General features: G+C 43.2%; 1 protein-coding gene and 1 long non-coding RNA gene across 4 annotated transcripts in view; one reads left to right on the top strand and one right to left on the bottom strand.

Annotated features, from left to right (window-relative positions):
* The window catches only part of MTCL1 (microtubule crosslinking factor 1), a 48,825-nt gene extending 35,778 nt beyond the window's left edge, over nucleotides 1-13,047 (top strand). For all 3 annotated transcript variants that reach the window (XM_032122111.1, XM_032122120.1, XM_032122128.1), the window contains 3 exons: nucleotides 2,009-2,040; nucleotides 3,657-5,211; nucleotides 11,807-13,047. In XM_032122111.1, the coding sequence (XP_031978002.1) occupies nucleotides 2,009-2,040; nucleotides 3,657-5,211; nucleotides 11,807-12,016 (1,797 nt within the window). In that variant the 3' untranslated portion in view covers nucleotides 12,017-13,047. The remainder of the gene's footprint in view (nucleotides 1-2,008; nucleotides 2,041-3,656; nucleotides 5,212-11,806) is intronic.
* LOC116450094 lies at nucleotides 12,436-16,506 on the bottom strand. The gene is made up of 2 exons (XR_004242676.1): nucleotides 16,421-16,506; nucleotides 12,436-14,665 (listed from the first exon to the last, which is right to left on the bottom strand). It is a non-coding gene; the product is annotated as an uncharacterized LOC116450094 (long non-coding RNA).
* Nucleotides 16,507-17,608: the final 1,102 nt, after the last annotated feature.

Below are 17,608 nucleotides of genomic sequence, written 5' to 3'. Positions count from 1 at the left end.
GGAGCCAGCCTGAAGGTCCCAAAGATTACTTTGTCTTGTGGCCATTCATATTATGTATGAGAACTATATTTGACACAACATATTGGCTTAGAAGGTCTTAAATCTTTTCCAATTTTAAGTAGATAGGTATTTATGAAGAAACATGGGCTTTACTTTGTTAGTAAAGCAGTAAGTGCTGTAGAGAGGCACTTCTGATTGTTCTGCCATGGTTGCCTTCTAAACAGATTAGCATGAGTAAGTGAGATGAGATGGTAAAAAAATAAAGTTATTAATCAGCAAAGTACCTACCCTGAAGTCAAACCATCAAGTCATAAAGATATAAAGCACAGTGCTAAAAAATGCCAGTGAGAAATGGCGAAGGTAGTCTGTGTCCTGCACCATGCCAGGCTTATTTTCATCAGTTCCAGGTCTTCACAGCTTGTTTACCTTGTTTCTGAACAACACCAAGCATCCCTGTCCCCAAATGCTGATACAAAGCTAAAGGATTGAGAAATCAAGTTCTTTGAGTGGAAGAAGAGAAAAAAAGATTAAGAGAGGCAAGAAATGTGACTGTCCTTTTTACATAGCTGTAGGTACCTATGTATTCTGGTTAGATTTTCTTGCCTAGGTGCCCTAAGTGTATGGCTGGCAGTGTGCACATTATTTCTTAGCTTTTTTTCATACATGTCCAAGTGCTCAGTGAAGAATGTTGGTAACACTGTCAGGGAACTGAGTTTTGTGGTTAATTTCCCATTCCTTCAAATTCAGTCTGATTTTCAGAGAAAACCTCTCTTTCCTCTTCTGTTTTTCAGATGTTACCACCATTAACAAAAGTATGGGCAGCAAAATTTGTGCTTGGTGATATTTGCATGGCTTCTTTCCTTCAAAGCATGATTTAGGGAAACCTGCGCAAAGTAATTTTCCCTCAGAGGGTTTGCTCAAGCGAGACTGATTGGAGTTTATGAGTAGCTGAGGATGCACAGAGGCAACTGCAGCCTGCTGACTCTACCTTCCACTATGTTTTCTCTTTGGTACTAACTGCAGTAGAAGTCAATCCAGCCAATTATGAATTCAGTTAGATCAGATTTACTCTGCAGTAACTCCACTGAAGCCAAGGATGTTATTCCAGAATTATACCACAGTGAATGCAAGGAGGATCAGTTTACTACTATTTTTTTTCCCCGACCCAGGATAAATACCAGAAAGGTATTTGCTGAGTTAAGCAGTGCTGTTTTTAAACAGTTCCAGTTTGAAATGCACTTTTGGTACTGTTCTTGATTTCATGAGGTCAAATAAAAGTAATATATACAGTACTAAAGTTTTTTTTTTTTCCCTGATCCCATGTTGTATTCCCTATAGTTGACTAGAAATATAAGTAAACAATTAGAATGACTGTACAGCAATTGCTTCAGAAGTATCTATTTAAAACCCCAACTCATTATGGGAATTTTCACAGGGAAATAACTGCCATGAAAACATCTTAATGCTGTTAGCAAGCTCTAGGTATTCCCTGTATGAAACAAGCAAGTCTTCCCACACATTTAATATAGCAAGCTTAAGGAATTTCAACTGCTGCCACTTGTTGGTTCCTAGAGAATGTATAATTAAATCTTATGTCAAAGAGCCTCAGTTTATCTTTTCTTTCAGCACAGCTAGATCTCTAGCAAAAAGTAGATTACCTCCACAGAAATGAGTCACTGAAAAATATATGGTGCAAAACAATATATTGTGGAAAAAAGCCATTTGTGATTGCATGGGAATATAAAACTTCAAGGCTGTTGTAGATTTGGCATACGGGCTTTACCTGTGCAGTGTGTTACCCTGATGGGATTGCCCACTCTCCTGCCTACAAAGTGAAGAATATTCCCATTGGCAATTTAAGCATCTTTATCAGCGGAAAAATCAAACACTTTTTAAAGACAAACGTACCCGGTGCAACAAATGGGAAGTGAATGACAAAAAACCCATAAGCTAATGCCACCAACACCTTCAGAAATAACTTATCCTGCTTGTTTCTGTTTTCATTCAGGAGGAAGAAACACACAAAGGAAATCTTCAAAGGTGAGTAAAACTTACAGGGGAAAGTTCAGCAAATACTCAACTGCTGAAGCTATGACTCTCTGCACCCAAGCTGCAGACTCAGGACATAGCCCTGCCACTTCCTAAACAGCCTCCAAGCCAGATTAATGGATTTACCCAGGGATTAATTTGTCTCAATATACTTCTGTTCTACGCTGATTAACTTGGGCCACATTCAGCTGTCATACACGAAGATCAAACTCTATGAAAGTGCATGAAGCTGCAGCTTGCAGTGAAGGCTATGCCTGCCTTAGCAAGCAGTGCAAGTACACACTGCAGATGTCAATATATAGAGGAAAACACTTGGTGCCAAGGACCTGATATGCTGCTGCCTGTCAGGGATATTTTGCTTTGGACTGGTTCTCGCCTTATCGCAAATGTTGAATATCCACCTAACCTTAAAATGCATTAGTTGTGCTTCTGGAGAGCATCTTCCAGCTCATTTTCATCCCAAAGGAACCCAGCCTATGCTCTGAGATTGCCCTCCTGATGCAAACCAGAGCATCTGACTAGGAGATCCATTTAGAACCACACTCACCTGACTCCTTAACAGAGACACACCTGAACTGCTGCTGGAGCTCTTGATTAAAAACTCACAGGCTGTATCCTCTGGATCACTGATACATGAAAACCACTGCTTGCTGGCTTCTCATCCAGCTGGAGTTACCTCATTGAACCGACTCTGATAGCAACACTCATTTGCATTTTTATTTAGTCCCATTCAAAAAGTTTGATTTTTTTTTTTCTGAAAGCAAAACAGTAGGACAACTCATCTGAATGCCTGTGATTTGTACAAATTAGTGAAATGGGGGAGACCCAAAAATTCAGCATTATCACTTAGAGATTCCTTTTGGTTGAATTTCAGCATGAGCTCAACTCACCAAGCCAGTTCAATGTAGCAGCATCTCAGCTGGATGTCCCACATCACTGCACTCCAGCTGTGCAGCCTGGGAAGTCTCAGGAGTGGGGGTGGACTTGATGATTTCCCAGCAAGTCAGAAATGCTCTACACTTGCTTTGAAAATTGTGCCTAGTATTGTCACAAACATTCATTCTCTGTGAGTGGTATCATTCTGAGATGCATTCTACTGCTCCACACTACAGATATTTGCCAAGCAGTAATTCCTGAGAAAGTAGTAAATTAAGAACCAATAACAAACTATTACTTTTAATGGCACATCACAAATGTGTGTGTTCACAGCTATTTCAAAGATAATAAAAGGGGACTTAAATGAAAGAAAGGGCTAAAGGAAGGAAAACTAGGAAAAGGTTTTTCACACAGAGGGTAGCTGGGCACTGAAACAGGCTCCCCAGGGACATGGTCATGGTATCAAGCCTGCCAGAGTTCAGGAAGTGTCTGGACAATGCTCTCAGGCACGTGGTGTGATTTTTGGGGTATCCTGTGCAGGGCCAAGAGTTGGACTTGGACGATCCTTGTGGGTCCCTTCCAACTCAGAACAGTTTATGATTCAATGATTGAAGTGGTTTTATATGTAAGCAGATAGTGAAAGTTGGGTTTTCAGAGTTTGCTGATGAAAATAAGTTACTCTGTGACAATTTCCAGGTGCATGAGTGACTCTCTTGTGTTCCTCTCTCCAGGGCAATGTCCGTTTCTTCCATGTCAGAATTTCAGCGCCTGATGGATATTTCTCCGTTTCTACCAGAAAAAAATTTGCCTTCCTCTGGCAGCAAAGATGATATAACCCCTCCCTTGTCTCCTGATGATCTGAAATACATTGAGGAGTTCAACAAAAACTGGGATTACAGTAACACTAAGAATCATGGTGGGGCAACTGAGAAACCTGCAGAGGGCTGGGCAGAAAGGACAGAAATTGGAATAGCCGGGAATGATCCTGCTTCAGATCCATTCCAGGCATCCTCATGGTACCTCACCACCAGTGTCACTATGACAACCAACACCATGACCAGCCCAGAGCACTGCCAGAAGCAGCCAACAAGGAGTCACAGTGTAACGGACAAAATGGGAGTTCGGGTGTTTCACAGCCCACCGGTGGTCCGCAGGTTCGATAACTCAGTGATAGCTGGCAGTGAAGGGAAAAGCCAGGCTGAGCCAGACTTCCTGTTTTCTGTGACCAAAGCTATGGGGAACGTTGCTGAGACAAAAGGTGCTTCCTCAGATATGTTTGGAAGGTGGTCTTGTGACCTGGCCAAACATCATAAAGATTTTCTGGAGAACGGTCTTCATCCCATTGAACGTCCTATTTGCACTACTGTGGGCTTTGCCTCACCCTTGCACAGCTTGGAGATGTCCAAGAACATGAGCGATGACATGAAGGAGGTCGCTTTCTCTGTCCGGAATGCAATACGCTCCAATTCCACAGAGCCCCAGTTTAAGGACACCGCGTGCCAAACCAACGGCATGAGAACGACGGGGACACAGACCACCCAGACCATCAGCGTCGGCTTGCAGACGGAAACCCTGCGCAGTATCACCAGCAGTCCACACAAGTGTCTGACACCAAAGGGGGGGTCCACACCTGTCTCTTCACCATCCAGAAGCCTAAGAAGCAGGCAAGTGACCCCTGTCATTGAAAAGGTCCAGGCTAAGTTTGAACGCACATGCTGCTCCCCCAAATATGGCTCTCCAAAGCTGCAAAGAAAAGTCCTTCCCAAATCAGACCAGCCAAATAACCGGACTTTGCCTGGCACACCTCAGAAAGGATTCAGTGAGTCCGCTTGGGCTCGATCAACTACCACACGGGAGAGTCCTGTCCACACCACTATCAACGATGGCCTCTCCAGTTTGTTCAACATCATTGACCATAGCCCCATCTTTCATGAGACCTTCCAAAAATGCCCCAGATCTGGCAGCCGGTCCAGGTCAGCAGAACCCAGACCAGAACTGGGCACGTTGCAGGAGCCATGTACAAATGCCCGTGGCAGATCACCCAGTCCTCTCCGACTGGGGACAGAGACACAAAAGGAAGAGGGAACTGAGGTGACAAGTATTAGGCAGGACTTATCTGCTCCTCCAGGGTACACACTTGCAGAAAATGCTGCCAGGATCTTGAATAAGAAACTTTTGGAGCATGCCTTAAAGGAAGAGAGAAGGCTACCTTCACACAGCCCACCAAATCTTAGCAATGACAACAGCACAGGAGAAATTGTCAAAGTAGATCCAGGGTCCATAGAGGTAATGAGTTTGCTTGTTTTTCCTCCTATAGCTAAATGCACTCTTCTTTGAACAAACACATTATGAGGTCTCTTGCAGTCCTAGTGAGTATTTAAAGTGAATATCCTAGTCCTGTCCTGATACCACCAGTGATTTCCAGTCATGAAGCTATTGGATTAGTCACTGAGGAATGCATGAAGGAATTGAGTTTCTATCCTGGCAGCTTATCTGGCTTGAAAACATCAGAAGAGTTTTATCCTTTATGGGATAAAAATGGTTCTTCCCTGAATGACTAGGATAAGGGTTTTCTGTCACAAAACACACCACATGTTACAGGTGCTCTAGGGACTCTAGGTTTGAGTACATTTTCATGCTGGATGGAAAGGTAGATTCTTTCTCCTACACAAGAATGGGTCTTAACAAGTTTGTGTGAGAAATAGTCTCTACAATACCCTGAAGCAAAACTTCAGGGCCTTCAGCATATCTTTTCTGAATGTATCTGATTAAGTTTGGCTCAGGTCTGTGAATGTGATTGAATGACATGATGTTTGGTACTGACTGCTGCTGCCTCACAAAAATAACAAAAAGCAAAAAATACACATATAATCAACTAATCTAAACATATACTTATTTAGTGTTTAAGAACTACTTGATGATATTTTGTCATCAACAGTGTAACAGTTATCGTCTGTCTCAGCAAGTGTGCCCAGATGTTGGGGGTCAGTCTCAGGTGCAAGAGCAATCAACAAAAAAAGGTATAATGATGGATGAAAGCTTTCAGTTACTAGAATTTAAACCTCCTGGTTTTGGTGAACCTCTGAGAGCACTTGAGAGTGTTACTCTGAAGAAGCCTAGAAAAGCTGAACTATGCCCAGCTCCCACGTGCATATGTTGGGCTGTCTGGTACAGCCGTGAAAAGGGGTGTGTACTGCTGGTAGGTGACAGTTCCCAGGGCAGGGGCAGGCACTCCTCACCCTCTCTGCCCTGTGCTGCCCCTTTAGCATCCCAGTGTTGGGGTGATCCCTGGCTCAGGGAAGTAGCTCCTTGACCCCTGCGCACCCTGTGCATCCACCTTGCTGTCACTGGGCAGACTCTTACTACTCCTGCCTCAGATACCTCAAAAGGGAAGGTTCAAACCCCATCTTCTAACTCAACATTTGGTGTGAAGGATTTCTGGGCACCTGAGCACTGAAACCTTTGATCTGCAGTTTACCTTGCCCCAGTAGGTGGTTCTCAATATACAGTCAGTTCCTCTTTTGTAGGTACTGCTCAGAGAATCTGATCATTTTTGCCTAACAGACAATCCAAACCTAAGGATATATTCTCTCTGTGCAGTTTAAACAGATATAAGCAGGGATGTTTTTACATTTAAAAAAAAAAAGAAACCACATTCACATTATAACTACTAGTGAGTGAGAGTGGTCTTTGTGCACAAACCTCAGACTGAATAGAAGTGGCAAGCAGCCTCATTTATTTTACTTTTTCCAGCTATCTCTGTATTTTGTCCTTAGTTTGAAATACTGGGAATACACAACTGGTCCTTATTAGGAAGTGTGTTGTACTCTTACAAGCTCGATTCAGCTTTGCCTTCAAGGCATCCCTGGAAACTCTTGATTTCCTCCTGTATCTTTTAACTGTCTCAGTAGATTTCAAATACAAGTAGATGGATGTCATCCTGCATCATCACAAATCGCTGTTGGCAAAATACAAGCCAGCGACAGTACCTGAGTTTGATGCACAGAGAGATTTGGGTCAATGCTATTTAGCAAGAACTCATTGATCATCAAACTTGCAGAAAATTGCTCATTTTTGTGAATTCTCAGTATGTTTTGCCTAATTTTTTGAGTTCTGAGTCTTAGAGCTAAGACTTGTTTCTCCTTGCAACTCCTACACGGCTGTTATGACTGCAGTCTAGATGCACAGGTTTTGTTCTTTGGCTGCTCTTGGCATTTCTTGGGAATGTGGATTGAAAAGGAAACTGGTGGGCATTCATACAATGAGCTTAGCTTTTCCTAAGTGAAGTGGTGCTCTGGAAGATGTACTCAAGGGAAGCATGGGTTCGCTGCTGAAAAAAACACCCACAAAAAAGTTTAGACTCTGCAGGTGCCTTGGGTTATTTGTGGATTACCCTGACCACACAAATTACACTTTGTACAAATTCCACTTAGCACATTTTGTAGAAAGCCAGACACAGCTGTTCAGGGAATTATGATCTTGAAGGAGGCAGGTTTGTGCTTGGGGCAGTGCTGATACAACACTTCCACCCTCCTGTAGATCCCTGCTCTGCTACCCTCTCACCTGTTAATTTCTGGCCAAGCGCCCTTCTTACCACCAAACGCCTTCTGCTTTCTGCAGCCATGGCATACTAATGACTTTTAAACTTGCATGCAACGCCTGTTGGTGACTTTTCCTTAATTTGAGCTTCTGAGTTGTTTAGTTACATCATTTCCTTTTATATTCCTGCTGCAAAAATGAAACCTAGTCCATATATATATTTATCTATTTATGTGCATGTGTGTGTGCATGTGAGAGTATATGCATACAGAATAGCAATAACTTCGTATTTTCTAACTTGCCCAGAGTTTCTTACAAGGAAATTCATATCCACAAAGTGTGGCCTACTAGTGTCTTATCCTGATAATTCACTGAACTCCTATCTTACTTGCATATCATAGGATTTATACATTTTTCTGTTAAAAACGCAGATTGGCATTACCTAACCAACCACATAAGAGCTTTACAAACATTTTGTTTCTATGACTAGCAAGGATGTAGATCATGGAGGTTACACAACTGTCCTGGACTGGGAGTCAGACTCATTTCTGGAGACAGAGCTGTGAAAGGACCATCCACACAGACCCACAGATGAGAAGGCAGGTGCTGCATCCTCTGCTCGCCAGGGCAGAGCAATTGCCACAGGCTTGCCACCTTGAACCATTCAGCACAGGTGGGGGAATGTTGAAAATCAGGGAATGTGTTGTCAGAACTTAAGGGCTTTTGGTTAAACTTGGGTCTCCCATCCAGCATCACTGTTGAAGAGAAACAAGAGAGAAAGGTGAGGCAAAGGGTTGTCACGAAACCTGAGCAATGAAAGTGTGAGCAACACAAAATAACTGTCATTTTCTTGCTTGTTAAAGATTTCCAAAGCAGAAACTCTCCCTTGAAATCAAACGAAGGGAAAAATTATTCCTCTCATAGTAATGTGGTTTTTCCCTAGCACTAATCAAGGTTGGCAAAGGATAACATATATCTTTCTCTGCTGAGTAGAAATGTTTGATTTGTTTATTGCTATGTCCACTTCTGAAACTGTGCTAGGATTGTAAACGGTTGGTTTGTTTGCTTCCTTTCTTTCTAAATCTTTTTCTGCTAGCGGCTTATCTTTTATTTTTGATTATTAGTTTCCCTGTGATAACACTGGTAACATGATCTGAATGAGTAGTAACACCTGGAGACTTCTTCCTTGCTGACATGAAATCTTCACTTTAAAAAAAATAATCAATTAAAACAGTTCTTTCCAACCTACTTGCTTTCTTTTTCTTTTCTGTCTGTTCTGTCCAGAACCAAACTGTCTTATTAACTGCCCCCTGGGGACTCTAACCCTGCCTGCCTCACTGCTGTAAGTCCTTTCTACCTTGTTTACAGAGCCTTCCAAAAGCAGTCATTCTTGAACATGTGGGTTAAGAGAGGGAAATAAATGGCCACAACTCCAGAGGTGTCGGCACACACCCAACATCCCTGTGGGGTCCTTTCTATGTGACAGTCAGGAAGAGCTCAGGATAGGAGCTCATCTGCTGTGTCCTGCAGCAGCACAGGCTATGAAGAGATCACACTTTAGTCAAAATTTGTGCTGTTGGGGTTTTTTGCTAAGCTTTTAAAAATTGGCAAAATTTAAGACCGACACAAAGGTGCGCATACAAAGGTATGCAAAAATGTTGGGGAGGGATTCCGAGGGATTCAGATTTATGACAAACATTTTTTTCTTTTATTTTCCTCTTTTTTTTTCTTTTTTTTTTTTTTTTTACAAATGCACAGCACTGCGCAGGGCTTCCGGCTGCCCCAGAATGCCTTCCCTCCAACTCTGGCTACAGCAGGTGGAGAGGGCTGGGAAGGGGGCTTCAGCACCAGCCTGTGGCTAAAGGCTGAAGTCACCTTTGCTCATTAAGCAGTTCTGCACCCAGTTTTGTCCAGTGGCTGCTGCTGCCATGGTAGAGGGAAGACACTATGGAGACATAAGCTGTGACCATCCATTCTGCCTCAGAGAAAAGAGAAAACTGTTTTCTTTATTAATTAATATAGGCATAGCCGTGGTGGCTGACATCCTGTTATAGGAAATAGCTAGAAACTGAAGCTGAAATCATCTTTCCCATTTTCAGTGCTCAGGCTAAGAAGTGCTGCCTGTCCACCCACGCCCCTGAGCAACTACCAAACTAAATTACCCATAGGTTATTTATTTTTAAAAAAAAACATTTCTAGCTATGAGAGCTACATGTAGTAAGGGAGGAGGGGTTTTCACAAACGGTTCTGTAGAGTTTCCTTGTCATGGCTGGATTTCCACTCTGCAGGTGGGGGGGACTGACTCAGCAGCCAGCACTCCATGAGATTACACTGCCAGTCACTTTTGGCTCTGGAGCAACATCCATCACCAGCACAGCCTTGTGTGGTGCTGGGCATGTGTACATCACAGATAAGATGAGCTTAACCCTGCTGTTTGGTAAAAGCTGATCAACATCTGCAGGCATGCTGGAGAGAGGCTTTTGAACTGAGAGGCAGCAGTGGAAATAAATGTTGTTATCGCAGTGCTGACTCTGATTTACTGCTCTGAAACTAGGATAAAGCAGCCAGGAGCAAGCAGCACTACAAAGATATCATTTTAAGCCTCCTTTCTGAAAGAGGCTAGGACAAAACCCTCAAGTCTCATAGCCTCAATTCACCATGTTGTGCTGCTCATGACTGTTGCTGCACAGATGGGTTTCTCTTAACAAATCTGAGTCTAGTGGCAGCTTTCACAGACCATATGTTGCCCCGGGCACAATGGGATAAAGTGAAGTAAGGACACACAGTCAATCTTTTTGTTAGCACCAATTCAGCCTTACTGCTGTTTTAGCAAGGGTTGCGAAATTCATGGTGCAGAGATGGGGCGGGGGGTGAGGAGGCAGAGAGGAGGGGGTGCAGGCTGAGGTGCTCTGTGAGTGCCGAGGGCAGCTGGTCACAGCTCTGTCTCAAGCACTGGTGTGCAGCTGTAGATCACCCCATTGGCTGCATGTTGCCCAAAGGCACCAAGGTTGACCCTTCACTGAGGCTTCCCCAAGTCCAACAGGTCTCACCAGCTCCATTTCTCATACCTCAGTTCTGTGTCTTCAAAACTGGTCTTTCTGTCCTATGACATTCATGTTTGGTCTTCCACTGCAATTGAGAGGTTCAATGTTGTGTCACTTTGTTTGTTCACTGTCAATCACATCATGTTACCTACTCCAATATTCCCCATCCTTAGTCACTATTCTCCTTCTCCATGTGAAACAGTGTGATGAATCCTTGCCTCCTGGCTGCCTTGGTATCCCTGCACCTTACTGTGCCAGAGCTTTTCCTTTGCTTTGTATCATTTTTGGTCTCTCTCTTCATTTATCACCAGTTAGCATTCTGACTTTGGTTTTTATTGAACTCCCCTGTACTTTCCAGTGACTGCTGCTTAGTGTACACATTGCTAGAGGCTGGCAAACTGCTCTGATTTGCTTTTATAAATTGCAAAGTATGAAGTGAAATTCAGAAGTCTTTGGCCCTATGAGACAGGCTTGTTTCCACAGTCTCTCATCTTGATGTAGAGAGCATTCAGAGTGAGGCAGGAAGCCCAGCTGTACTTTGAGGAAAGTCCATGAATATTAGAGGCGTTACCAACGTAGTGCCAGGGTGAAAAATCACAACTGCAGATTGTTTCTAATCACAAAGGCAAGCTAACCAAGCCAGAACAGTGGAAACTTGGTCAAGGAATAAAATTTCCATTTCTGTGAATGTTGCCTTTAACACTCAGTACCTCTGAATCCTGTAATTCAGGTTTCAGCAACTGGCAGTTAGAAGTGGTGTTCCAGAAAATGAAATGTGTAAGTAAGCCTCATCTTTAACCCAGCTGGAGATCATAACTACCCCTGTAGTCATTATTCTGTGCTAAGAAGTCTCCTACATGTCAGTCTGAATTCTGAAGTGAAAAAAAGGAGGCAGTGGTTGATTTTTCACCCCTCTTGCAAATGCCAAACCTGGCCTTTTTATGCCAGGTCAGCACTTAGAGTAACGTGTTGAATAGTGGATTTTCCTGAATTATTATGCAAATGTACTTTTTCAGCTCTTCTCTTTCTAGCACGAGGAGAAATAGCAAATGGAAGTTTGTCAGCTACTCCAACTCATCCCTCTTTCTTTCATTGTTTCCTTATCTGTTCCATAAATCATGGACACACATGCAGATACCTGGAGCCCACACACAGCCAGATGTTCGCTGCTTGCTTTTGTCCCACGCCACAACACACGCTTAGCTTTAGTTTGACGGTTTTGTTTCTTAATTCTTCGCGCATCCCGACGGTCTCTAATGCAAGTCACTAACCACTGTTTTGCTCTCTTGGCTGCCAAGGAACTGCCTTGTTCTGCACTAGCCCCGTCCCTCCAACCCTGCTTCTCCCGGCCAGAGAGACCAGCGAACCGGCGCCCACCGTCACGATGGGCCTCACATTCCCCTACTGCCTCACAGTCGCAGTCCACCGGAGATCTGACTTCCTCAGAGGAGTGCGGAAGCAAGGAGCTGCTGGCAGAGACCCCCAGCCAGGGAGGCGAGCTGGCCTGACTCCATACAGGAACAGGGCGGGCCACCACTCGCCTCCACCAGGTCGCCCGCCAGCCGTCTCTGCTGCGAAGGAGGGAGGTCCGCTTGGAGAGGTCAAAGAATGTTCTCAGACACAGCTGCTGAATGTCCGACCTGGGAAACAGAGGTGTTTCTAGAATGAAACAGTTAATGTGCCTGTAATAACTTAATTTTTTTCATAGCTGAGAAAACTATTTTTGTCTCCATCTTTTCTACATACAGTATATTAACAAAAACAAAAAAAAAGGGTTAAAATTATATAAAGTAAGATTTAAAATAAAATGTAAATTAAGTTTTAAGGGAATTTGAATACGCGCTCGCGCTCTCTCCAAATACTGACTGCCTTTTGGTTATATTTGCACTGTTATGTTTTCAGTTTGGTTTGGGGTATTTTGGGTTCGTTTTTTTTTTAATTTCATGTAAAACTAGGGTCTTAAGTTAATTTTATTCTATTTTAATGTCAGTGTTATCGGTTTTTAAAGGTAAGGTTCTTAAAGATTGCTTCAACTGTCTGAAGCGATACATTTTAAGTAGTGAAGAAAGCCATTAAGCTCGTTCACTAGACTTGTAATTAATTGAGATGGAGGGGAATACAGGTAAACACGAGTAAATGTGTAAAAAAAGAGAAAAGAATGCCTCAGAAAGTCTTACAGAGTTAGCTGTAAAATACACCTACAATACTTGACTTGCATGCCTCTGGGTCCTCGCACTTTAGTGCATGTACATACTGCTACTGTACCATCACATAAATGTGAGTCAAACTGTTTCACTGTAATATTGTTGTGAATTTACCTGTACTGTACTTTTATTGCTGGTATTCTTGCATTTACTATACAAAAAAGAGTTTTTAAATTATTGTTAGCAGTTCAACTGGCTATGTACAGAGTTTACTGAGAACTTCCTTCGTTTTGGAAAAATCATGGAATCTCTGGGCATACTAAATTGTAACTGGTCTTGTTTAAGAGTCTGTTGGAGACCATGTGAAGTGGAAATAAAACCCTCAGTATTTACAAGCTGCTCGAGTGCTTCATAATGGTTTTTTTATGATGGTACTTCCCAGGTTCATTTAACTGGGGGAAATAAAAGCCCCTGAACTCCTCCTTTATTCACAAAGGAAGAAAAAAGCTTCCTTATATGAAATAAATCACGGCAAAACCAAATATTATGCTGTGCTCCATGGACTCCTGTGAACACTGGACCAGACTGGGGGAGGTTTCTAAATTCCCTCCCTGAACTCCACAAAACCTCTACTCACACAGATAGTAGGACCCATCTTCTCAGTTTCTCTGAGGCCCTATGGTTTGTTGTATTCTCACTCATGGGAGTGAAAACCAGCCAGCTAAACAGAACACCAGAAATATGACCTGTTCAGTATTAATCCAAGCTTATGTACCATCTGTGTTACACACAGAGACCAATAAAACCAGAGCTTTTGTAAAAATGAAGGCTAACAATGAGAAGTAAATGCAGCCAAGAATTCACACTTCTGAGAGGTGGAAACCTCTCAAGCTACTTTGCCTGAGACCATCTGTTTGGCCACATGATTTCTCTGGAGCCCCAGACCTGCTCTGACTAGTTATCCCATTGCTGAACAGGCTCATTCCTGTTCTGTTTCCTTTGCTGAGGTTTTCTGAGGTTCATTTGTTGAAGAACACCATCTGGGCTCCCGAGAAGCCTTCCCGGTTTGCTCTGTCAAGAAATAAGCCCTTCACATCCCATCCTGTTGTGTCACAGCCAGCTTTCTAGGAAGTTTAATTCAGCTGTTGGATAAGAACCAACTCCCTATCTCCCAAATAGCAGCCAATTGAGGTCTGATTTCTCCCATACCGGGTAGGGCTGTGACTATTGACCTGGCATCAAAATGTCCACCTGTGGGTCATCATTACAAAAACAGCCGCTCACCAAGATGGGCCGTACTGTACAGTACTGTTCACTAATGGCTCTCTGGTGCCACAGCCAAAACAAGGGGTATCCAGTGCCAGTCCTGAGCAGCAGCAATCATGTTAGTGATAGCTGCCTTCCTAGCTGTCTCAAAGCCTCACTGCTAGCCTTTTTTGTGAGTTCAGGATAATCCCCAAGTCTGAATGCCTAAAATTGTCCATGGTGGCCACCCTGCTTGCTTGAAAATCTTCCTCCTGCAGAACATTGCTGAATTGTTGCACTAATTTCAGTTTGGGAGTGGAAGGAGGAGCACATGCAAGAAGTGTTTTGAAGGTTAACTGCAAGAGTCACAATAGTTATTGGAGAAGACTAAGCCACAACAGAAAACACCTTGCTTGTTCTCAAAAACTACCAGTAGTAGCTTTGCAGGGATAAGGGGGAGGTTGTTGCTTCCTTAAAAGCTATTTCTCCTTGATGAAGTAATTTGAATTTGCAAATGAACGAGCAATGTTGACAACCAGCAAGTGCAGATCATGTTCTGTTTCTTGTGACAGATGTAATTTTTTTTAATGATGCACCAGAAAATTCAGGGCACTAATCTGTTACTTCGATACTAGGAGATGGTATTTGCCTGTCAAGTCAAGGATACTCCAGTTTGCAGAAATAGCTGCTGGCCATCCTGAAGATCTGTGAGGATAAGCAGCTGCCTGTGTCTTGACCAGTAAAGTGCTTCTGAAACAGCAGGGATCACTGAAACGAAAGCGAGAGAGCAAGAAATAGCAAGAAGGAGAAGGTTAAGCACACACAGAGATTCTGTGGGCAATCTTAAAAAGAATGACATTAATTAAACATAATCTTTCTAGTCTAATTAGTGAATGCAGTGACATCGAGAAATACCCCATGTTTCTATTGGCTCTTTGGAAACAACAGGGCTTTTCTCTTCCGGTACAGCTGCTGGTGGGTTTGGGACATTCCTACCCACCCTCACATTATTCCATCATGCTCCATAGTTACTTACATAAATCATAAAACAAGTGACAACTCTCTAGTCCATCTGAAGTCCTTTTAAAATCTTCTGAGAGAAAACGAAAAGCCTTTCTAGAAAGTCTGCAGCTCAGTGTCTGTGGGGTATCCAAATTACTGCCTCATGAATAATCAGGGCGGGAGAAGCTTCACAGATTATCACACAAGTAAATGTAAGGGGATGTGAATACACCTGACACGGCTTTGTTTGGTAAGGCTGAAATAGCTGGATTTCACCCAGGGGTGTACGGTGCCAGAGACGATGGCCTTGGGATAATGCCTGGTCTTGCAATACAGAGGGGATCAGGAGCAGGACTGGCACCTGTGGCATCCCTCCCAGTCCAGACAGTTTTTGAGGTGGCTGTAGCATCCCAGGGTGATAGGGTATCCATCATGTCAGAACACTGATGTGTCCATGTGGGCACCATGAGGAGGAAAAGTCATCCCCTTCTCCCACTTTACTTCCTGCCTCTCCACTGTCATCTGCCCAGGGCATGCTGCCCTCCCCTTTACACACCAGGGAGACCTGGATATATACCAGTGGTAATGGTGCATGGCCTCTTAACTCACCAACCCAAGCTCACAAGGAAATACCCAAAATAGGACAACGTGGCAACACCACACCTGTGTTGTGCCTCAATGCCTGGAAAACAATCAGGATTGGACCATCCTTCCCCGTTACCCTTTTCCCTTCGCATCCTTGTCTGCACAAAGGAAATCTCCATGACCATACAGTACCCCAAGGCATGCACTTTCTCCTCATCCCTTCCATTCCTGAGTATCTGAACCACCAAGTTCCTCCATGGTCTCTTTGGAGGTATCCCATTTCTTGTTCACTCCCTGTTCCCCAGTTTTGACTTCTTTTTATGTAAATCATTGCAACCTGCTGGAGTATTATTAAGCTTCTGAGTACATATAATTTTCATACAAAATGACAGCTAATGTCTTCAGTCTCCACACAGCCTAGCCTGCTTTGCAGAGAGGCTTAATAGCTTTGAGCAAAGTCTGCTTCCCTTCCCTGTTATCATCCTCTTATCCATCATGCAGGAGTATGAGACATTCTGCCTTCAGGTGTGGGTGAGAGATGTTACTGCCTTGCTACAGATATCCCTAGAATAAAAGACTGACATCTGTTGCTGAAAACCACTTTTTATTCCTCATCAGAGCAGATTTAGGACTTCTCTCATTTTTCAATCTTTTTTGGTGTACACTTTCTGGAGGCCAGTCTTGTCATCCTCTGAAAAAAAAATACATGAGAAATCCTGAGAGCACTTGGTGATTTGGGCAGGTTATTACCAATGAGGGAGGGATCAATGGGCTGCTCAGCAAAGTCAGTGCAGACTCTCATTCTGAAACTGGCCTGAAGAAAGGTGATGCTCCATATGGAGCAACTGGAGCAATGGCAAAGCTGGAGCTGGGGCTGGGGCTGCGCAGGCCCAAAGTAGCTCCTCACAAGTCTCTGGTTTGACAGGCAGCACTTACAGGTTAAAGCTGCAGGAGGTCAAAGGGTGGGTGGCAGAATGTTCCCTTTCTGGGGACAGGGCAGGAGATCCCAGGGTGGTGGACTGAGATCTGAGGAGAGAAGGTCATAGAAAAAGAAAAAATCAGCGTATTTGCCAGCTGCAAGTAGATGGATCTCTGAATGAGGAGCAGAAATAAGGTGGTTTGAATATTGAGTTTTATACATCCCTTGATGGCAACAAGCCTGGCTGAGCAATGTAAGCAGATACTGCACCAAAAGGGAGGAGTGCTGTTAGGCTGTGAAATGTGAATCCTATTAAATGCCAACAACAGCAAATAGCAAATTTTGTTTTGTCCTTTTAAATCCCTACGATGTTTGTTTGGGGTTTGGGGTTTTTTTATACACCATAATTGGATTTTTTAATTTCTACAGTAAGACTTCAGAATATGTTTACACACAAAAATATCATGGACTCAGGTACTCTCCTAATCTTCCTCCTGCTCCTCTCTCCCGCTGTGATCCCTCTGGATTAGTCTGCAGAAGAGAGAGCTGAGTGCAAATGGATAGGCTCATCCCACAGGCTTTGCTCAGCAGGCACCTGTTTCTCACTGAGTTGGTTGGAACCAGCCTGGCTCAAAAATATTAAGCCCTGCCATAATGGAATAGGGCATCATTCTGGGGTGTTGAAAAAGTTCCCATTTTTACATAGGAGAGGAGTAGTCCATGCATTTTGGCTATTAAGAATTGCAGTGTTATGTGCTTAGCAATTTGGAACATAAATCTCATTGACTTTCTGCTCAGGGAGGAGATTTAAGTAACTAAAGACATTTGGGGAACTTTTATCACAAATCTCTGACTATGGCTTCAGTGTGTTTGTCTTTAACATGCAGCCTCAATTCCTGATGTTGTCTGAGAGAAGACATGTATTGTGTTGTTCCTCACTGGATTTTCTGCACATTGCATTGGCAGAATTGAAAAAAAATCCACTTTGCATATATGAATGAGAGGAAGAACAATAAAGGCCATGATTTTGTCACAGCTATTTCCATGACAAAAGCAAAGACTTTTGAGAAGGAGTTTTCTTACTACAATGTCACTGTGGTTTGTCATGGAAATCACATCTCAAACAAAAAACAAAGCCCTGGCTTCACAAATTATCTGTGTTCCCGTCAGTCTGTGATGCTTCTGACAACACCACTGTTTCACTA

Source organism: Corvus moneduloides, chromosome 1 (assembly GCF_009650955.1).
Source record: "Corvus moneduloides isolate bCorMon1 chromosome 1, bCorMon1.pri, whole genome shotgun sequence".
Taxonomy (NCBI): domain Eukaryota; kingdom Metazoa; phylum Chordata; class Aves; order Passeriformes; family Corvidae; genus Corvus; species Corvus moneduloides.
The sequence above is the reverse complement of the archived record's forward strand: the minus strand, read 5'-3'. Positions and strand labels throughout refer to the sequence as shown.